This window comes from Brassica rapa, chromosome A09 (assembly GCF_000309985.2).
Source record: "Brassica rapa cultivar Chiifu-401-42 chromosome A09, CAAS_Brap_v3.01, whole genome shotgun sequence".
Classification (NCBI taxonomy): domain Eukaryota; kingdom Viridiplantae; phylum Streptophyta; class Magnoliopsida; order Brassicales; family Brassicaceae; genus Brassica; species Brassica rapa.
This window is the reverse complement of record NC_024803.2, coordinates 38,174,813-38,197,224: the sequence shown is the minus strand read 5'-3', so window position 1 is coordinate 38,197,224 and position 22,412 is coordinate 38,174,813. Positions and strand designations below refer to the sequence as shown.

The 22,412-nt window shown below is 36.4% G+C and overlaps 6 protein-coding genes and 1 long non-coding RNA gene across 9 annotated transcripts; 3 read left to right on the top strand and 4 right to left on the bottom strand.

The window, feature by feature from the left end:
* Positions 1-453: 453 nt before the first annotated feature.
* On the top strand, positions 454-2,684 carry LOC117128085. Its single transcript, XM_033279647.1, has 2 exons — positions 454-774; positions 1,471-2,684. Exon 2 carries the CDS (start codon positions 1,478-1,480, stop codon positions 2,438-2,440), a length of 963 nt encoding a protein of 320 aa, XP_033135538.1. The 5' UTR covers positions 454-774; positions 1,471-1,477; the 3' UTR covers positions 2,441-2,684.
* LOC117128086 lies at positions 2,586-5,909 on the bottom strand. Its single transcript, XR_004451241.1, has 2 exons — positions 3,189-5,909; positions 2,586-3,042 (listed from the first exon to the last, which is right to left on the bottom strand). It is a non-coding gene; the product is annotated as an uncharacterized LOC117128086 (long non-coding RNA).
* Positions 5,910-6,501: 592 nt separating this feature from the next.
* On the top strand, positions 6,502-9,429 carry LOC103842104 (protein TRANSPORT INHIBITOR RESPONSE 1). The gene is made up of 3 exons (XM_009118719.3): positions 6,502-7,212; positions 7,649-8,141; positions 8,236-9,429. The coding sequence occupies exons 1-3, from the start codon at positions 6,746-6,748 to the stop codon at positions 9,061-9,063; spliced, it is 1,788 nt and encodes a 595-aa protein (XP_009116967.2). The 5' UTR covers positions 6,502-6,745; the 3' UTR covers positions 9,064-9,429.
* A 211-nt stretch (positions 9,430-9,640) lies between these two features.
* LOC103249165 (E3 ubiquitin-protein ligase MIEL1) lies at positions 9,641-12,153 on the bottom strand. Of its 2 annotated transcripts, none has more exons than XM_009118717.3 (12): positions 11,921-12,153; positions 11,759-11,846; positions 11,623-11,676; positions 11,471-11,506; positions 11,325-11,402; positions 11,205-11,248; positions 11,077-11,117; positions 10,638-10,720; positions 10,439-10,530; positions 10,277-10,346; positions 10,171-10,209; positions 9,641-10,089 (listed from the first exon to the last, which is right to left on the bottom strand). In XM_009118717.3, exons 1-12 carry the CDS (start codon positions 12,007-12,009, stop codon positions 9,922-9,924), a joined length of 882 nt encoding a protein of 293 aa, XP_009116965.1. In that variant the 5' UTR covers positions 12,010-12,153; the 3' UTR covers positions 9,641-9,921. The 2 variants fall into 2 exon arrangements, with proteins under 2 accessions (XP_009116965.1, XP_033135539.1); XM_033279648.1 differs by having other exon boundaries at positions 9,644-10,089; positions 11,471-11,503; positions 11,641-11,676.
* A 1,678-nt stretch (positions 12,154-13,831) lies between these two features.
* Positions 13,832-16,331, bottom strand: LOC103842102 (glutaredoxin-C14). The gene has a single exon (XM_033279650.1). It carries the CDS (start codon positions 14,366-14,368, stop codon positions 14,060-14,062), a length of 309 nt encoding a protein of 102 aa, XP_033135541.1. The 5' UTR covers positions 14,369-16,331; the 3' UTR covers positions 13,832-14,059.
* A 272-nt stretch (positions 16,332-16,603) lies between these two features.
* LOC103842101 (glutaredoxin-C11) lies at positions 16,604-19,857 on the bottom strand. Its single transcript, XM_033279649.1, has one exon. The coding sequence runs from the start codon at positions 17,240-17,242 to the stop codon at positions 16,931-16,933; it is 312 nt and encodes a 103-aa protein (XP_033135540.1). The 5' UTR covers positions 17,243-19,857; the 3' UTR covers positions 16,604-16,930.
* Positions 19,858-20,119: 262 nt separating this feature from the next.
* Positions 20,120-21,848, top strand: LOC103842100 (OVARIAN TUMOR DOMAIN-containing deubiquitinating enzyme 5). 2 transcript variants are annotated; one of them, XM_033279644.1, is made up of 3 exons: positions 20,120-20,224; positions 20,549-20,646; positions 20,748-21,848. In XM_033279644.1, the coding sequence occupies exons 2-3, from the start codon at positions 20,558-20,560 to the stop codon at positions 21,631-21,633; spliced, it is 975 nt and encodes a 324-aa protein (XP_033135535.1). In that variant the 5' UTR covers positions 20,120-20,224; positions 20,549-20,557; the 3' UTR covers positions 21,634-21,848. The 2 variants fall into 2 exon arrangements, with proteins under 2 accessions (XP_033135535.1, XP_033135537.1); XM_033279646.1 differs by having other exon boundaries at positions 20,165-20,280.
* The last annotated feature ends 564 nt before the right edge of the window (positions 21,849-22,412 follow it).

The window sequence follows — 22,412 nt, the reverse complement described above, 5'->3', positions numbered from 1 at the left end:
TTATAAATCTATTATAAAATTATTCTATTTTAGAATGGAATGTGAATCATTAGAGATGGTTAGCTAGTTTTGTCAATATAAAAGAGTTAGCTGTTTAGTGAAATGATATTTTATTGAAACGTCCGAATAATAACCAGAATGCGTTGGCAAAAGTATTATCTTCTCCTTTAGTAAAAAAGAAGTATTATCTTCCCCTCCAAATGATCTGGTTTTAATGCGTAACCAATAACCATGCAAACATCCAATGGAAAGTATTGTTTTTTTTAACGAAAAGTGTTTGTTGCGTGACGTATGTTTGCAATATGTAAAATAAATTAAGAGAAATTGGATTGTATATTACAAAATAAAATTATAATTCAGTTTATGACTGTTTAACCTAATCTGCTAGGATACATCGTGTGTAATATGTATAAATGCAATTCTGTCCTCATGATTAACCGGTTCCACCGTCTGCATTAAAATTAAATAAATATATAAATTTGTTAAATAAATATATAAACTTGTTTTTACTTTATTGGGTTTTTACATCGTGTAACTTCCCCGACCTTTCATTTTCACACAAGGGAAGTAACTTCCATTTATCTTCTCCTCTAAGATTAATTTCACGGCATCTCTCAGAACTCCGGGGAAAGTCGTCGACAATCATTCCGGTGTTGGTGAAGGGCGTCGGTAATTGGTTCCGTATAAGGCGGATTGAATCTCAAAAACTTCCAAAAGGTTTCTTCTTCGGAAACGTGAAGCTAGAGAAGCGTCGAGGATTTGAAGTTCGAAAAGGTTAGTTCTTTTTCTGCTGATGCGATTCGCCTTTCGTTTATGGTAACCCCCTCATTGCATGTCGGAATCCGGTTCTGTTGACATGTAGATCTGATTCTGGGAGTTTATATATGTCTGGCCTTTATGTATAATTGACTGAGTGCTTACATTTTGTACTATGTAATCGGCAGTGTCTTGTGTTTCTATTACATGTACAAGGTAGGTTTCGCTGTCTGTCAATGCTTTTGTCGTTTTGTTTTGTTCTATTCCATGTAGACAATATTCTATGTCATATGGTATGATCTGGTGTTGATGGTAGGGGACGCTGTTTATGAATGCTTTTGATTTTGGTTCTGTTCTACTACGTGTAATCACTGTTCTATGTGATATGGTCTGCTGTTAAAGTCTTTTGGTTTTATTCTATTCCATGTATTCACTCTCCTATGTCATATGGTATAATCTGGTTTTAAGAAATCGGATTTTCGGGGTTTATTGTCTACCTAATGTACATGTATCCCAACCGTTTGTTCCGGTTAATCCTTCGTATTTGTTCATGGGTTTTGTTTGGTACTCAATTTCCAAATTGTATTTTGTGTTGCTCTCGGATTCTATTCATGTTTTGTCGAGAAATTGGATTGTTCTATTCCATTATATAAATATATCAGTCTTGTGCTATACCATTCGGTTGTAACAGTCTTTGCTATTTCGTTTTGCAAGGCTCGCAATGGAAGAGGTGGAACTGCCAAGCAGATTGTTTGAGACTGGGTTTGAGCCAGTTGGAAGAAAGAGGGTTAATAGTTACTTCAACCTTCGGTGGATAGAGTTGATCAAGCTTGCATTAGATGAGGAAGATTTGGAGATGTTGCAAGGAACACAGTTTGCTACAGTCCTTCGTATGGGTGGTCATACGTTCTCCGTCATGTTTGCTCATTATTTTCTCTCGCTGCAGTTGGTAACTTTGAAGGAGTTTGAGTTATGGTGGACGTTTGCCGGAAAGCCGATACGATATGCCATAGAAGACTTCGCTCTAGTAACTGGTCTAAACTGTGAAGAACCTCCTGCCTCCTCTATGCGTGAGCAAGAGAAAGTTGTTGTTAGAGCCAAAGGAAATGCGAAAGGAAAAGGGACAACATCAAAATCGTCCATATGGGAAGCTTTGTTTGGTGGAGAATACAAACCCACCCCTAACTGGATAATGGATAGGCTCATATTGGGAAAAAAATACAAGGACTCCGTGACGCGTTTGCGTTTAGCATTGCTGGTTCTTGTTGAGGGAATTTTGTGTCTAACGTGCGGGTCAACGAAGATTCGTCCAAAAGTTGTGAACAGGCTGGGTAATATAGATGAGTTTCTCAAATATCCGTGGGGCCGAGAATCGTTTTTACTCACCGTCAACAGTGCAAAACCACGGTCACCGCTTCAGTATGTGCAAGACACCATTGCGATTCAGGGGTTTGTACACGCAATGGTTCTTGTGACCTTAACGGCCTGTCCTGCGATATTTGTCAAGGCAAAGGATGGGGCGCCAATTCCTGATGATAATAGAGGATCGAAAGAAATTTTGGAGAGTTTGGTCTCTAGAAAATTGGCTGTTAATGTTCCTTGGGCGAAGACTGTTGACCAAAAGGGCCAGGTATGCCTTTTGTTACTATCGAGTAGTGGGAATGAAATATGTTATCCACAGTAGTAGTCTGATTTCGATTGAATTGTGGTGAGGATTGTTGTTATTGTTTGACAGTACTTATATAGTATGGTTCACTCCCACCAAGTAGAATAGAACAACCACAGTTTATGGATCACTTGTTAGTGATAAATAGTATAGTTCTTACACATCTGGTTTGGGTTTACTATTTTCATTTTAGGGTTTAGTTTTCCAGATTTGGTTTGGGTCTATTATTTGGTTTATGTTGTTTGTGTAGTACAGTAGTAGTCTGATTTCGATTGAATTGTGTTGAGGATTGTTGTTATTGTTTGACAGTACTTATATAGTATGGTTCACTCTCACCAAGTAGAATAGAACAACCACAGTTTATGGATCACTTGTTAGTGATAAATAGTATAGTTCTTACACATCTGGTTTGGGTTTACTATTTTCATTTTAGGGTTTAGTTTTCCAGATTATCTATACCGGTTAGGGTTTACTATCTGCAGCTCCACCAGCTTCATCTGAGTGTGTAGGCGAATGTACTCCTCACGTGTGCACCCTATGTCGGGTTCAAAGATCCAACGTCTGTCTGCGTCACGGATCCATGTCCCAAGTACAAGTAAAACCATATCTTGTCCATCCATCTGAAAATAGAGAAAAGCTTATAGAATTACTATATGAGTGGTACAAAGACTATTCCATTATGTGGACCACTAGTTATACTGATGGATGATGTTATAAGCATATACATTGTCCAACATTTATTATCATATGATTACAGAACTATTACCTGATCGATGCGGTTAAGCATTAACTTCTTCTCTGTGTTCACCTTCTTCAGTCAAGCATTAACTTCTTCTTTGTGTTTATCTTCTTCAGTGTCTTTTGTTACAGAGATAGATTAACAGGTTGGAGTAAATAGAATACACATATATTGAGAACATCACCACTTATTATCCACACGTTTTTACTGATCACCGTGCCAACGTATGCGGTAAATACGTTGGTGACGTTGCCTTCTGGTGATGATGTGATGGTAAATAGTTTACAGGCCACTCATTTCCATACCATCGAATTTTAGCACGTGGTTAGGTGAAAATGGAATACTTGTATCAACTAGTGTCCACATGTTTTTACTGAAAACCGTAATACTGTATGCGATTTTTACAACTGTAACGTATCTTCTGTAAAATATCAGGTACACACGTATATACCATTTCAAACACAGCGAAGATTACTATACCATATGAAACACAGCAGTCCTCTCCTTCGCTCGCGGTAACCGGGAACTTGTACTGCAAAGGGGCAAAACCGGGCCTTTATTGGGCTAATTGTCATCGATTTCATTATGTCAAAATCAGCGGTATATTCTTCATTCCCTTCTCTATTTTGAATATACACCAAAATCTCCCATAAATTAATACAGAGAAAAAGCAAAAATAAAAGCGGCAAATGTTATAATCAAGATCGTGGTTCGGAGGAACACGAGTTTGATAAATTAGAAAGCAGAGATTTTTTTTTTTTTGTAAAACATAGAAAGCAGAGATATTGTTGACAACAAAAAAGAAGCAAAGATTAGGTATACAGATTTTGACAAATTATAAAAAGATGTAGAGAAGAGAACAATCAAATATCATCAAATAAAAGTGAAAAAGGCGAAAAAGGATGGCTTCCACTAATGGTGAGGTTATCAACATAATCCATGTTAGCTTTTTATCACGTGCCACTTTACTTGTACACCACCTCTTCACTAATCGCATTATCACTCATCATCTATCTTACACACAGGTGCTTACACAAACCATTATAACGTGCCTTGTACTTAGACACATGCGTACATATACACACGCTTGATTTTTGTTCGCAGTCAGATTTGGTGTTGCTAAAGAATATTTTTAAATAATTACGGGGATAATTAATACTCATACAGCAAAGTGCAAGCTAGTTTCAGTTCGAAACCGAAGGAGAAGAGGAGAGATTCGCGGGGGGAGCCATGCGTGGGATTATTATTCTAGTCATATCTTACAAATAAATAATCAGTTGATTATTAAAGAACCAATGACCACTAATATCCAATTAATTAACTAGGTTCCTTTTTCTGACGACACTAATTAAATGATAATCCTCACGTATTACGTGCAAGACAACTCAGCTCATCACTTCTCCCGTTCTCCGTCTGACTCTCCTCCAATCGTTGTTTTTTTTCCTAATTACCTCTTTCTTTTGTTTTTTTTTTTCTGTTTAATTTTGTTATTACAAATTATAAAAAACATTATATATACGATATTACAACAGACAATTCTACATGTCTTATGAGGATTCACGCCTGACTGCATCACCCTTAATAGCCCTATGAGATTCATTTATAAAACATTATATATACGATATTACAACAGACAATTCTACATGTCTTATGAGGATTCACGCCTGACTGCATCACCCTGAATAGCCTTATGAGATCCATTTCTGACGATACTCCTTGCGCCATGCCAAAGATCTTTTGTAACCATTTTCTCTAATTTTACGCGTAATTCGCCTTTTCCGAGAATTGAAACCCAAACATTTTCTTGTAAAAATTGCATTGTCGACCTGGGTGTAAAAACCTTTAAACCTTAACCATTAGACCACGGCGTTTTCACAATCGTTGTTTTTTTCCTAATTACCTCTTTCTTTTGTTTATTACAGGCTTCATGCTTCTCTATGCCGAAATGTTTGAACCAAATAATACACTATTTTCCAAGGAAAGAATTGAGAATGGTACTAATAATACTTACTTCAGTGGAAAAATAAAAAAAGGGTACTAATTACTAAACCACTAAAAATGGGAAAAAATACATACAAAAAGCAAAGGTAGCAAAAATCATATAATTGGTCAAAGTGGACTAACGGTCATGATCGTATCAGAATATGAGATTCGATCAATGAGGAGCAAATACACTATTGGATCTGTCACAGACTTATCTAGTCCATGCTGAGACAGTGCAAAGCCCATCCATCATAATACACTGTTTCTATGTTAATTGACAGTTTCACCCTTCTTTCGCTACTGAGGATATTCTCGTCATATGGCTTATCCTATTTATTTACCCTTTCTAGCGATTAACCCAATGTACGTGCGACAAAGCCCGAGATAATTTATTTTTATCTAATTTTACACTCCCGACGAGGTAATTAAATTTCTTAAATAAACGGTAATAATTATTATTATTATTATTATTTTTTGATCAAAACGGTAATAATTAATTAGTCTTTTTTTTTGTTAATCACCATTGTTTATGTATCCGTACACTATGAAAGAGGGACCCAAATCTGACGGTCGTGATTAAGATGCGACGCTGCACTTTCTTCGTACTTTATTCAAATTTTCAGTAACCATTCTCTCTTTCTCTTACCTTTATTTTCATTTTTCTACTCCTTACTCGTAAAGCTATACGATACACTTTTAATTATTGGATACTTCTCTCACATACATAACTCTTGCTTCAATGATTTCAAATGTAATACAAATTCTTAGTTAACACTCATCTCTTGCACCAGAATGTGTTACATTTTTCCGTTGATAATTGCAGTCGAGTTTAAATTTCATATTACCATGGAGATTAAATTATTGCAGCGCACAGTAACCCAGCTATTCGGTATATGAAACAGTTCATTTTGATGGATGTTATAATCCAAGTGGGTGGGGGTAAAATAAATAAAGATGAAATTATTGTAGTATATACATACACACAGTACCTTGGAGATGGTCAGATTCCACTTAAAAGCATGATTAAACGGTTCTGATGTCATCATAATTTAACCCTGGCTTTCTTCTTACCGTCAGATCATTGAACTCCCATTATTACAAAAAGTTTTATTTTTTCACATTCTGTTTGTGGTGGTCCCTGTGACTTAACCTCCTATCCAGCCGTGCATCGCGTATCCAACCCTATCATTAGATTCCCTCTTACCATACACCTCCCCGCAGAGTATCTCCACACTCACTTACTGAGCCGCGATAAGCGACCCTCGTCCCGTTTTCTGCGGCTGCCGGATAATCTCCTGCTCTCATTCAATCCAACGGATACCATTAGAACACGTGGCGAGATCGTAGTAGACAGATCACAATCACCGAAAAGCCCTCACATGGAGATGTTTAACCACGGTTAACATTTAACCGAACCAGAGTTGGCTTGACCTTCTTCCCCTATCCTTCTCTCTTCTCTCTTCTCTCTGCTCCTTCTTCCTCACAATCTAGTAATCTCCGTTAATGGCGCCTCAGATCTGCCCCTCCGATATTTAAACTCCTTCTTCAAACTCTTCCAATTTCCTCAGATCTCTCGAGTTTTTCTTTTCTTATCAACGCAAATGTATAAGCGAGTGGCCTTATCGTTCCCCGAGGAAGTCCTCGAGCACGTGTTCTCCTTCATCCACGTGGACAAGGACAGGAACTCGGTATCCCTGGTGTGCAAGTCGTGGTACGAGATCGAGCGGTGGTGCAGGAGGAGAGTCTTCATCGGGAACTGCTACGCCGTGAGCCCCGCGGCGGTGATTCGGAGGTTCCCTAAGGCGAGATCCGTGGAGCTGAAGGGGAAGCCGCACTTCGCGGACTTCAATCTGGTGCCCGAGGGGTGGGGAGGGTACGTGTACCCGTGGATAGAGGCGATGTCGGCGTCGTACACGTGGCTGGAGGAGATAAGGCTGAAGAGGATGGTGGTGAGCGACGAGTGCTTGGAGCTTATAGCCAAGTCGTTTAAGAATTTTAAAGTGCTCGTGCTTTCCTCGTGCGATGGATTCTCCACGGATGGGCTCGCTGCTATCGCTTCGAGCTGCAGGTATCTCCCCTGATTGCGATTAGTAACTAATTTTATTGTATTACTTGTCACAATAAGCTATAGCAGTGAGCTTTAATTCCATATGTGCTGTTGCTGCTGCTCATGTTCATTGTGATATATGTCTGAAATCATTGTCAGGTAGATTCTTTTTATTTATCTTTTTCTTTTTTTGGGGTCAATTGTATCTCTTTATTCCTTTTTTTTAAAGTTAATAGGCAACAACTTATTCTGTTTCTGATTCCCCTGCTTTGCTCCCTTTAACACTAGTAGTGAGGTTTTTTTTGAAACTGTTTACTTCAAATATAATTCATATGCAGTTTGTTAATTGCTAAATTTTAATGTTTCTATGTATTTTTAGCTTTATTGGGGGACTTTGCAATGTGTCGTGTTCTAATCTAGGTTTGATTGATGTGTGGCAAATCGGTTATTTTTGCAGGAATCTGAAAGAGCTTGATTTGCGTGAGAGTGATGTTGACGACGTTAGCGGACACTGGCTTAGCCATTTCCCTGATACATACACTTCTTTGGTTTCGCTCAATATCTCATGCTTAGTCTCCGAGGTCAGTTTCTCTGCTCTGGAGCGGCTGGTGTGTAGGTCTCCCAACCTCAAATCACTGAAGCTTAACCGAGCTGTTCCTCTTGAGAAGTTGGCTGCTTTACTTCAAAGAGCTCCTCAGCTGGAGGAATTTGGCACTGGTGTGTACAGTGCTGAAGTGCGTCCGGATGTGCTCTCTGGTTTGTCTGTAGCTATCTCTGGGTGCAAGAAATTGAAGTGGTTATCTGGGTTTTGGGATGCTCTTCCTGCGTATCTTCCTGCAGTTTATTCGGTTTGCAGTGGACTTACAACTTTGAACTTGAGTTATGCAACAGTCCAGAGCTATGATCTTGTCAAGCTTCTTAGTCAATGTCCTAAATTGCAGCGCCTCTGGGTGAGTCTAGTTTTATCATAATGTGCAACATCTCAAATATATTCTTCAAGGTCAACGTTTTCTTTAATTGGTATTATATGGCTTACTGACACAGGTGTTGGACTACATCGAGGATGATGGTCTTGAAATGCTTGCTTTGACCTGCAAGGACCTTCGAGAGCTGAGGGTGTTTCCGTCTGAGCCTTTTGTGATGGAGCCGAACGTTGCGTTGACAGAACAAGGGCTTGTCTCCGTCTCCGCAGGCTGTCCAAAACTCGAGTCGGTTCTCTACTTCTGCCGTCAAATGACCAATGCTGCGCTGGTAACCATTGCTAGGAACCGTCCCAACATGACCCGCTTCCGTTTGTGCATCATTGAGCCGAAAGCCCCTGACCATCTGACTCTAGAGCCACTGGATGTGGGATTTGGAGCCATAGTGGAGCACTGTAAAGATCTCCGGCGGCTCTCCCTATCAGGGCTGTTGACCGACAAGGTTTTCGAATACATTGGGACGTATGCAAAGAAGATGGAAATGCTGTCAGTGGCGTTTGCAGGAGACAGTGACTTGGGGATGCATCATGTTCTGTCAGGGTGCGAGAGCTTGAGGAAACTAGAGATAAGGGACTGCCCCTTTGGAGACAAGGCGCTTTTGGCAAATGCTTCGAAGCTGGAGACAATGCGATCTCTTTGGATGTCTTCGTGTTCCGTGAGTTTTGGAGCCTGCAAGTTGTTAGGACAGAAGATGCCAAAGCTCAATGTGGAAGTGATCGATGAAAGGGGTCCGCCTGACTCTAGACCCGAGAGCTGCCCTGTTGAAAGAGTGTTCATATACCGAACAGTGGCTGGTCCTCGGTTTGACATGCCTGGTTTTGTCTGGAACATGGACCAACAACACTCAGCAACGAGGTTTTCCAGGCAAATCATCACTACTAACGGGTTATAGATATAAACGAGGTACATTTTTTCATTAATCCAAGTTCATCATCTCCTATATAAATTGTTCCTGTTTAGGAATACGAGAGAGAGAGAGATAGCTCGGTCTCCATTAATTTAATTATGGGCTGCTGCCTCATATAACCAACCAAGCTTATGATCACTGGATAAGTGAGGAGAGAGAGAGAGAGAGAGAAAGAGATCTGAGAGACCTTTGTATTTTTATATTGTTGTCTGTATGTTTGTCTACTTAGTGAGAGATCCTGGTGAGGTATTATTTTCTTCAAGAGGATGATAAGATATTTTTTAAAAGACAATTGCCAAAAATGTAACTGTTCTACTTGTTTGAATCTTTGTATCAATCATTTCAAATGTCTTTTTTTTTCTGTCGGTCTGTCTTTGCCAATATTAGAAAACTATGCAGGTATTTTGATTACCCACCCCTAATTTCTACCTAGCATGGCATAGAAAATCTCCTAGCAGCATTTGATATAGGAATAAGACTTTTAATAACTAACAATATATTGTCAACTGGTTCCCAAATCTGTTCAGAACTGTTGTCTTCCTGTTTTGTTTTCTGACCCATAAAGAAAAAAAAAAGCTGGGCTTACATTTATAAGAAAACTGTTCAGACATTTTGCCCAAAATGCCATGTTTAATTAGTTTTGATTTTTGAATAGTTCCTCCTGTTTCACACTTCATAAGAAACCGTAGTTGGTGAAAGCAACTGGGACCAATTACAAACATTCATGTGACTAAAACCTGCAATCCAAACCTAATGGTGGTTTGCCTGCCGGATCACTTTATGTAACGAGCAAAACAGAGAGCCGTATAACTCTTATGGTTGAACCAATCAAGAATAGCTTGCTTATTCTCTAGGTTCAGAAACTTGTCGCTCTGTTTCACCTTGCGGGGGTGGGTCTTGTGGAGCTGAGATCCTGCGAGTGTTGTAAGAACCACAATGCGCGCACTTGTGCCCCAGAATGTGGAACATAGCTTTGCTGCTCTTATTGCAGTCATTGCAAAGAATTTCAATCTGCAAACAGTTTCTTAGTCATGCTAAAAGATGGATAAAAAAGAAATAAAAACAGGGGGTTTGATTCATAGATATTATTACCTCATAGTTATATTCACTAGGCATCTCTGTTGCCCTTATCTGTAAAAGAGAAAGCTGGTAAGTCTTTTACCTCATTTAATAGGGTATACAAAATTGTGACTGTTACCTCGGCATCTAATAGTTGCCATGAAGAAGACATATCCATCATTGACTTGTAGCAAATTGGGCATCGGTACCTGAGACAGAGAGAGAGAGAGAGAGAGATTAGTGGTATGCATAATAAACCATAAGGAATGTCTTAGAGATCAAAGGAGAAGTTATTAATTACTGTTGTTCAGTGATCATTTGTTTGAAGCAACCCATATGCATAGTATGGCCACATCTCATGACATGTGCAGCTTTTACGGAATCAAATAAAAACTGTCCAGGTTGAACAAATCATAAAAAAAAAAGAAGAATAAATTAACATGATGAAGTACACTCTACTAAGACCATCTAGAACTAAATTCCAATTTGGACGGACAAACCTCATAACAGACAGGACAAGAGTTCTTAGTGGCGTTCTCAATGCATGAGTGATTATCGCGCAGGCCCATTGAATAACAAGCTCCTGCAAAAATTTACTCATAACAATCGTACGAGATAACTAAAACAAATAAATATTGCCACACAAGATTTCACAGTTTAAAAGTATTGTTGTAAATATAAAAAATAGGCTACTAGACATTCAAAGAGACTTGGCTACTAGAACAGCTCCCCCATCTGGATCAAACAGCGTATGAAATGAAGATGCTACTTTACCAAAGAAGTAAGATCCTACACTACACAAGTGGAATAGATTCGTATGTTCTCGATAGGAGCACATGTGATGGAGACAAGACGCATTCTTTACACACCACATCTATGGAATGGAATAAAAAACAAATGCAAGTTTGATTTTAAAAAAAGGGTATAAGAAAGACATACCACAGCTTTGGCAATGAAAGAAATTGTCACGCCCACCAACTCTGAAAAAATATTAAACCACAAAAATGATTAAAGTCAAAAGAGTTATAAAAAAAAAAATCTAAACGAAGATGTAGTTTAACACTCACCTACAAATCCCACAGTCGTCACAATGAAATTGTTCTTTTGAGGTCTGCCAAAGAGGAGGAGAGTTATAGAGAAAGAAAAGAGAAGGAAACAATATATAATAAAAGGATGCAAAAGAAGACCTCGTCGTCAAAGAATTTGCAGATGTTGCAAAAGTATTCTCCCATACAGACGCCGCAGTTCGAGCAGACTTGAGCTACCTAAATCTTTATTTGAAGTGATGATTTTTGACATAATGAAAATAGCAAATTAAAGCAACCCTCTTTACCTCTTGCTCAGCTTCACACACTGAACAGATAACCTGAAAAAACAAACAAGACAAAGTTACTAATGGTTCTTTAATGGCAAAGGCAAACAGTTACGACTTATATATATGTAAGAGATTAGAGAATGAGAGGATGTTTCAAAAATGCAAAGCTGTTTGACGTTTTGTCGGACCAAATCATGTCGTTCTTTAGGATCAGGTAAAGCGTTCTGAAACAAGAAGAAGAAGGCAAATCTTCTAAGACATGAAGAAGACAAAAACAACAACCTATAAAACAATCGAAATAAGAACCGCGGCGTCGTTGTGGCAGTGGCGGCATGGGAAGATGAGATTGCAGCAAGGCGCTCTTATTTTGCACCTTCTCTTGTAGTGTTCACAGCTGAGGAAACAACAATCAAACCAAAATAATTCAAAAATACTCAGAATCGCGATGAACACAGTCAATCAAATCACCCGAATTGGGATCTGCCAAAGTCTCTGTCTCTAGGAATTGCAGAATCTGTATCCATTGGATGGAGGAGACTAGCACTTGCACCACCCATCTGATTTGGAATTAGGTTCAACCCCACAGGACGATGAACCAGCAGCGTTTTTTAATTGGGGGAAATTTTAATTCACCCCAAAATATATGAAATAAAAGTTTTGCTGTATGTCCTTTCCAAAAGTTTAATTATTTCCCTTTAATTAGCTTTTAGGATCGCAATTAAAAAATTTAGCTCATACTAACCTGTGATTTTACACGCCTAATGTTATCACTATTTAGTTAAAAGGACAAACATAACAACTTATTAAATATAACTACACTATAAACTCTCTAAATTAAATTAATATCCGATAAATTAATAAACACAATAAACAAAAAAAATCTCATTGGTTAAATTGGACCAATGCAATAAAATAATATTTTAAAAAAAAATTTCAAATAAACATAATATAAATATAAATTAATAATTAATATCGTATTATTAGTTTTTATTCAGGAATCATAATGAAGTCTATCTTTATTTTTTCTAAACATTTCAAAATATTTTGATGTAATTTTTTTTTTATTTTTACAACTAAAAATGTATATACATGCACAAAATGTTTGAAAAAAAAAATGAAATTTGTATTTGTATACTCTAATCAACATATAGACCTCAAAAATTAAATTTATCTTATTTTCAAATAAAAAATTATTCAAAATATATAAGCTTAAAAAGGATAAATTTTGTAAATTAATAACTCTGTAGATTAATAAAATATCATAATCTCAATATTATTAATATATAGAGTTTTTGCTGTAGTATAGTAGTTGACCAAATGAATAATTGATGTTTATACATAGAAAGTTATATAGTTCGATGTCCAAGTATTGCAAATTAAGGAAGAAATAAGCTTATTAAGAGATATGGTCATTATACATTCTTGTGGAGAGGATTGTTTGTTGGAACACTACGATTCAAGAGCTTAATCTATATAATTTTTTATGCTTCCAGCCGTTTAGTTGAATATGATGAATAACAGTATAAACTAGTGTCGATTGTTCATAAAGTCAGGGATGCCTTTAGAACAAAGGTGATGATATAAATGAATATAGATCGGGGAGTTCTTTTCTCACGCGCTTGCCGGTCCAAAGCTTGAGAACCTTTGAATCCTTTACAGACAAAGACAGCAAGTGAAGGTAGTTTTTACACGTTCATTCCTCATACACTACCCGATTAGATTCTCCATGGATCCCCAAAGAACTCGGAAGTTAAGTAAATCCCACCTTCCTCTTTTTCTCTTTCCTTTTTTTTTTGCCATCTCCAATCATCATCACAATAACAAACACCAACCTATGCAGTTTCTTTACTTATCCTTTTTAAAATACACCTCGTTATACATGTATTTTGATTTTGGTGCTTCCAACTCTAAAACTTTTGTTTACAGTGTCCCTCGGATCCCTATACTAGTAGTTTGCGCATGGAATTGAAAAGACTAATAAATGAAAGAGAATTGTGTGCTTCGTTATCGTGATATAAAGTGAGCATGGAGAATTAATTCATGTTCCTAAACCTAACAATTATTTGTAGGTTCAATTATTTACTATTTAGGATCTTCTTTTTATATTTTTATTATTGTTCTGTTATAAATATGAAACCAGCTAACCATTTCTCATTAAGATTTGGACATAGTTTAGTTTAGACCTTATCTTCGTTTTGAAGAAATTCATGCTTCTGAATATATACATATGCTTCTATATACTCCCTATCTTTTCTTAGTAAATTAACTACTATCCGATGTCATTTTTAATAGACCTCCAAATTACTCTTCTCATTAAAACTATGAAGAGAATGTGATAAATGATGATAGACGATATACAAAAAAGTTAAACGAAAGACATGCACTTTAACATATAAAAAATAATTTCATCCATAACAATAGATACACATCAGTAGTTCAGTACATCCACTGATTAATTAAGCTGGAAATACAAATGCTAGCTAATTAATTTCTTAGACATGAGCTAAACAAAACATAAACATTAGTTATATTATATCAATATAACATGACACACATTTACGTGTTATCTTTCACACCATTATCTTTTCGTAGTGATCGATTCATTTTCTAGTTATGGAACGACTGATACGGCTTGATCAAGGGAACGAGAGATCCACTTAGGTGAAGCGACATAACATCGTTGGTCGAACCCACCAGCTTACCACTAACAAAAACAGCAGGAACCGCGTTGGCGCAGCCAAGACGGACTAATGCCTTCTCGATCTCGCGGCAGTCAGGATCATTGTCGATCTCGTGGACTTTTGGCTGAACCCTAAGGTCACGGAAAAGGACCTGCACGGCGTAGCAAAGACAGCACGAGTTTTTGGTGAAGATCACAACTCCTTTCTCTGATGACATTCTCATCACCTTGTCCATGATCAGATTCTGATCAAACGGCTTTGAACGGTCGAGAAATGATTTATCTTTAGCTGTGATGTATGTTTCTTTGTTCGTTGTAAAACTTGATGGTCTGCTTGGGCTATTTATAGGGAAGGTAAGTAGTGCAAGATCCCTCTTGGACTAGTCTTTTTCCTTTTAACAATAATTTTTTCTTAACATGAAAAAAAAAGAAAAAAAAACAAGTTGCAGCAAAATAATTATGTAATTTTTTAATTAAGCATATATATTATTAAATAAGGCGACGATCATAATTAAATTAAGCATACGATTCGAGGAGGTTGATTGCGTACATTGTAATGACTTGGAATATTTATGTCTGAGAGTCTCTGAGCAGTATAGTATAACTGGATCTAAAGGCATGCAAGTGAAGGAAACGCGCGTTATTTGCGTCCATGCTTTGTCACTTAGAGCACCCGCAATGGTGTTAATCTAAAAGAAATCCTTAGAAAAAGTGTATTTTGATTTTTTAAGTATTAAAATTTATTTTTTCTTTTTTAGATAAAAAAAATAAATATCAACCAATCGTAGGTCGCCACATGTCGTCGGGATCCGCAAATAGTGCAAGAATTCACTAAGAAATAGTCCTTATTTAAGAATTTTAAGGATCGAATCCTTAGCTTTTAGTGGAGTCTACCGATTATTTAATTATTTTTTCTCTAATAACTTCCACTTAAGAATTCTCATTGCGGGTGCTCTTACGTCTCCGAAGCTTTTTAAAACGAATCTCATTGACAATGAAAGTTTAGGAACTGTATATTAACCACGTAGAAGTCAAAGACACAGCAGTTAAATTAGGTAATTAAGTTTGTTTTGTACTTGTCAACTATAGTGTTTAAAAAAAAGGAACTTCTCGACTATATAAATTTTGAACAGACCAAGAAAAGCCCATAGCAAATACGTATATATATCTGTTCCATGGGAGTGTATGGGACTAAAAAGGCTTGGCTTACGTCGACTTGAACGGACTGAACAATTTAGGATGATTTTCAAATTTTCGCTAGATTATTTTTGGTTAAAAGACGGTTTATATTATCTATATTGCCAACACACTAGAGTATATATATGGTACAATTACAAACACGTTGTAATTGTATAATTGCTTTTCATGTACATTCCCCCTCATCCTCACACAACTTGGTTTACTAGCTAGTGTTAGACGTGCTGGTGTAAATTTTAGTAATGATATATGTCTAGGGATTTTTTTGAACATTATAGCTGGTTTTTTTTTAACAGTATAACTAGGTCAAAAAAAAAAACTCTTTATTCATTATATATTATATAGTTCATCAAAAAGCTTATAGGATAACAAAAAAAAAGCGAAAAAGTCATTATTTTTCCTTTCAAATATTAGCATGAGTGATACTTATTCTATAAAAATGTTTCTCTTGACTTTCGAGTTTGAAGTCAAAATACTGTAAAAGCGAAGTGAAGTTGTCGATCATTTTGTTTTGTTCTGCTCGTAGCTGGATTTCTCTCATGGCTCATTGTTCGAATCATTATGGGATAGAAAAGAAGAATGTATACCCAAAGCAGGATTCGAGCTTTTGGTGTTAATTATATACATATCTATCAGCTATATATGTAAACACGTAGTGATTATTCCCTTGTTCAATGTCCCCTACCACCAACTTGCCTAAAGACATATTCTTACATTTATACACACTCATGTTTGATTCTGCTTTTGTCCTCTCTCTTCCCAGACGTAACTTCATACTTGTAAAATGGCTGGCAAACAAAATTCTTTCAAAGATTAGATCAGTCTTACAATTTTCTTTTACTTGGAAAATTATGTATTACATATTCCTAATTTTTGAGTGATAAACAAAACATATGTGAATTTTGTATATATTTATGAAATTGATCCTAGTCGATATTTAATAATTAAAAAGATTAAAACTACAAAAATATCCGGTAGTGCGACGTGAATTTTCGCACTGACCACATGTTTACCTAGTGTTGTTCTATGTTCCGGTGACTTGTGGGTGAAGCTTTTCAAGTGTATAAGATATTCGCCCTTCTATTCATTCACAGAAGATAAGGGATCCTATATTCCTATATAGAAGTAATTAAGCGTCTACGTGTATAATTCCTTTGTGATAATCATCGCTCATCTTGTCACTTCATCGATCTATCATATCACCATATCTCAGTCACTGTTGTTAAATTTAATTATATTCATTCGTCTGTTCAGTAATAAAAATATCAATGCAGTAGCATTTCAACAAAATGACGCATTTAATCATATGATTTTACATTTTTGTTTATCTTTACCGTGGAACTTAAACACTAGTGTTACAACAGTTGCTTAAAAGTACACTTGTCTTTTCCTCCGTACAATGCAAGTCAAGATGCATATATACATCTATAAATGTATATAACTTATTATAAATCACCTCCATGCGAAGGAAGCCCAGCATTTTAATACATCTATGCTTCCTCCCGATTATCTATATGATATATGTTTTACACATTGATTATTGACATCATATATATATATATGTATACATGCATATATACATACATGTAACTGTTAGAACGCTATAGCCATATGGCCTTTGCGTCTTTAAGCATTTGTTTGAGCGACCCGTCGACGTGGAACGAGATGATGTCTTTGGCTGATCCGATATACCTTCCTCCGACAAAAACAGCTGGAACTGCTGGGTTTGATGAGCCGAGCGCACGCAGGGCCCGCTCCATTTCACGGCCTTCGGAGTCCTTATCGAGCTCGTGGATCGCTGGACTAGCTCCTAGTTCGTAGAATAACGTCTTGATGCTATGGCACATACAGCAAGAGCTCTTAGTGAATATTACTGCTGCTGTCTTCGACGACAGATCTCTTATTCTCTCCATTTGCGGTTGATCAAGAAAACTTAGTAATAAATGAAGTGTTTGTTTTTGGAATGAGAAAGGCTTAGGTTGTATTTGTAGATATGCTTGGGTCAGCTGGTATTTATAATGGTCATTGTGGAAGATCTTGGATTTTTTTTATTTTGTTATAATAATTCACTACTGGATAACTATATAATTGATATACCCCACTCGAAATATATTATTGTAATTAAAATGTCCCACAGACCAAAATTTCCTAGAAATAGGCTAAGTTCTTTGTGATATAATTACGGATAAGAAAAATGCTTACCCTTATGATTTTGTTTGATGGAGACTCCTTTTATGTATTTAATTGTCGTTGATTTATATAGTTTATTTATAATGGACTTATAGCAGAGGTGGGATTGTCTGTTATATATTTATAATGTGCATTATATTACAAAAATATTAAGAGAGATGACTTATATCACTTTCGGTCCGTGGCTGGCAGTAGCATCACATACCCAAAACATTAATTTACAATTATATCTTATTCCCCTTTTAAGTTATAGTGGAAACGTGGAAGGTTAATAATTTGCGGTAATGTGCCATGAACAATAAAGTGATATGATATTTCAATTTTCATGCGCTTTGGTTTTCACTAGTACATGGAGAGAGTGATATCATTTAGCATTGGTTGGACGGTATATATATTTTACTGTTTTACGGCATCTATTTCTTAATTCTAATTAGTATGTTTCATGTGTGTTTCCAAAAGAAAATGAGTAGGTTTCATATAAAAGTTCTATATAAAACTTACAGTTTTTGCAGTCTTATATTTTTGTTCATGTCTTATTTTCTTTTTTCCTAATGTAACTATGAGAGGCTTAAAAACTGTAAAATCAGCAAAACAATATACAATTACAGTAAAAAGTGTCACATACTAAGTTCTATGTATGACTACAAGTCTACAACTCAACTAATTATCCACATAAATAATTAGTTTTGTCATAATTATATTATAGTAAGTACCTGAAGAAAAGATAAAGCCATTTCTGGACAACATCATCTCGTATTGGCTCTTTATACGTGGACGACAAAATATATCACAATAATAGTTGCTAGATATAGATACATGAATTTTGTAATATGATTAATTAATTAATGTAAACGATTGGCGCTTCATAACTAAAATAACTAATAAAGGGTATTAATGTTCTTAATGTTTCATACATTATGTTTCAGAGTGGTTGCATTATAGTAGTTTAAAATTCAGAAGTGTACGCGACGAGAAAAGAGATTTGCTGGTGACTATTGCGTCATCTTTGACATGGAAAAAAATCTGAGATAAGAAGTTTATCCATATCTGACCCTACTCCACAAATATATTTTTATTTATAAAAAGGTGGCCATTGTATACTATGTGTGCGTATACAGGAATAAAAATGTGTCAATGTATATGTAACTGATTCCATCTTATATGTAATGTGCGTGTGTAAATGAAGATACTAGTATCCATGTGTCGCCTACTTGATTTGTTTCAACTGTAACTCATAATATCTCAAGATTCTTTCTTTTTCTTCTACGAACATTGCAATCTATAATACCATTAAATTATTGTAACAAAATTGGTTGACATTTATAAAATGAAAAAGAAGAGAAGAGCATTTGGACACGACTGATGAAAGTCCAGTGTAGCTAGATACCGGTCTGAATCTAGGTTTATAATGCTGACAATGTAATGCTGATAATTAATACATCAAAACATGTGTTTCTGAACCAAAATAAAATCTTTTTTTTTTCTTGCTAAAGATGTAAAAATCAGTTCTGAAAATGAAAGTTTGATACAACTGACTTGTATCTAGTCTGCTTGAAACCCAAAAAAAAAAACTAATTATTAGAGTTGTGCTGCATCATATATCCTCCATTATAAACATTGACAATGGTTAACCATAATTGAAAACTGCAGTATAAAACTTGAGCCCTAATCATATATATGATCCCAACTAGACCTTCTTCGGAATTAGTTTCATATGTTTATATTCTTTCGTCACTCAATCTGATTGTCCCACCGGTCATCAAACGTGTAAATCATTACCAGTGCATACTTCTATTCAAGGTTTATAACTTGCAAGTATATATTAGATACAATTCATGATATTTACGCAGGAATGAAAAATATTAAAAAACTACATAACATTGTTGAAAGAAACTACTACATAACATATTGGGCGGACTAGGCTTTGCCATGAGTTTTATGGCTAATATTACATAATGAATATTTTTCATATTTAATAATATGCTTATAGGAACAAGAAATACAGTTAAGAGCATCTCCAATGTAAAACTCCATTTTTTCCTCCAAAATGGAGTAAAAGTGCAAATGGAGTAAAATTGCTCTAACCTTACTCCATTTCCCACTCCATAATGGAGTGATGAACAAACAAAAAATAAATTACTCCATTTATGGAGTAAATTTCATTATGGAGTGAGATTTGGAGTTGGGTTGGAGCATTCCTCACTCCATATTCACTTTTACTCCATTTTAGAGAAAAAAAATGGAGTGAGGATGGAGATGCCCTAAAGACATTAGACACTCTCCCTTTGGCCATACAAGAATACATTTTATGCATATAAATGAAAACATATTACATAATGAATATTTTTCATATTTAATAAATTAATAAATTTTGTAAATAAATATTTTTACACATATAATATATATAAAATATAAATCTTTCCCCACTAGGAATATATTCTCTCAATTATTTTCCCCTATATACATAGATAGATAGCGTTGACAGAATAATTTTAGCTTCCCTCTACTTGTTAAAATCGAATCCAACTTCTGAGTTTTGGTTGATGGGCCTGAAGACCCATAAATAAAATTTGCATGGACTTGAAACTTAACAAAACAGCCCACATACGTTTTCCCGTTGCTCAGTTTTTTTTTTTTTGTTTATATTTTTCGGGTCGCGTAAAACCCTAAATCAAAAAACTTGGATTCTTCTCCTTCGATCAAAGGTACGAACTTTGGGTCCTTCTGTCACAATATTCTACTCGAAACCAATTTAGTTCAGGTAGGGCTATTGAGCTATTAATTGATTCAAAAGTCTTGTTATTTGGGAATATTGAATTGTCTAATGGGTTTTGATCTTGTTTATTGCTTCGAGAATATCTACATTCATTAGGTTTTTGGATTTAGCTCTTAAGTGTTACTATTGTATAAATTTAAGAAGAAAACAAACTGATACTAGATTGTGCTAATTATTTTGTTTTTTCTTGTACGGTTAACTGTTATTGTCTTACAGCTTGACACTGTTTTAGCTTCTACATTGTTAATTTCAGGCTCCTTAAATGGCAGACACTAATGCATCTGAAGAAACCATCATTGATGCTTCTAAGGAGCAACATGAAACGGTCGATGAGATGCTTGCCAGGCACAGGTAACACCACCATTCTTATTTATCGAATGGATGTTTCAGGTTTCTTCCCCTTATGTAGATATGTAGCAACTGATTTTTTTTGTACTTTAATTTGATTATAGGCAAGAGATAAAACAACTACAGAACAAGGAGACGGAGCTGAAAAAGGCTGCTGCTAAAGGAAGCAAAGCTGAGCAGAAAGCTAAGAAGAAGCAAGTCGAAGAAGACATCTCCAAACTCTCCACCAAGCTTAAGGAGAAACAGCTGAAAGAGCTCGCCTCACAAGGCTTCAGCAGCAGCACTAGCAGCAGCATCTCCAAGGACGAAACGAACGAGAAGAAAGGAGACATCGACACTCTAGTGAGAGCCATCGCTGGAGTCTCAGTCACCGCTCAGCAAGAGCACTCGAAGCCGAGCAAGAGCGTGAAGAGACGCGAGAAGCGAGCCAAAGAAGAAGCGGAGAGAGAGCAGAGAATCAAAGAGGAGCAGAGCAACGTGACAAGCGATCGCATGGTGGAGAACCAAAAGCTCGAGAAGAAGCTTAAACCCCTGGGGCTAACCGTCATCGAGATCAAACCAGACGGGCATTGCCTTTACCGAGCAGTGGAAAACCAGCTCGCCAATCTCTCGGGCGGTGCGTCTCCTTACACTTACCAGAAGCTAAGAGAAATGGCTGCTGCTTACATGAGAGAGCACAAAACCGACTTCATCCCGTTTTTCTTATCGGAAACCGAGTCTGAGTCCGAGTCTGCGGAGGAGCGGTTTGAGAAGTACTGCAGAGAAGTGGAGTCAACAGCTGCTTGGGGAGGTCAGTTGGAGCTAGGAGCGTTGACGCATTGCTTGAGGAAACACATAATGGTGTTTTCTGGATCGTTTCCTGATGTTGAAATGGGCAAAGAGTATAAATCAGGGGATGGCTCGAGCCTTAAGTTGTCGTATCACAGGCATGCTTTTGGGCTCGGTGAACATTATAACTCCGTTGTGCTCGTCAACAACATCACCGCATGATGATGGGACTTTCTCTCAAGCTCTCGAGACAATCTACTTTTGTTTGTATCACAAGTTTTCAAGATTTGCTGAAATTCTATTGGCTTTCAAACTGTAACTTCAAATTTTTTTTTCATTACAGTTTCAAGTTTTCATTACAGAACACATGAATGTAGCAGTTCTAATGTATTGACCCTTGGAAAATTTTGGAGCTAATTCATTTTGGGGGTTCTAGAGATGGGGGAAAGAGAACAATATCGTGTACACAAGTTGTTACATCAGAATCTATGCTATGCTCTTATCATCATCATCAACCATAAGTGTTCTAAATCAATCAATCATGGTGAAAAGAAACGACACATGGCCTTATCACGAATCTGCCTAAGATTCCTCATTTCTGTACATTTCCAAATCTAGTGTCAGAATCATGCTTTCCTGTAAAATCTACTGCCAAAATATTAAAATTTCTCAACACAATGGACGGTTGATTCTCTATCCTCGCAAGTCAAATGCAACAACAGAGAAGACTCTTAAGTGTTAAGACAAACACTCTCTCTCACACTCAAAGTTTGTGAAAGAAACTTGAAAAAATGGCTGTGTAGATAATAGTGTAAAAAGCTAAAAGCAAAGATCTTGGGTCTGATCATACAAACACACTTTCACTCTAGACTCCAGGTCACACAGGCAGAAAAAGTATTGCAAAGACAATCTTTATATTTTTAACCTTTCTTGCTTTCCGTTTCTTTTGGGGCATGAAACTTGTGGGGAATCCATTGTTTGCTTGAAAAGATAGGCATCTA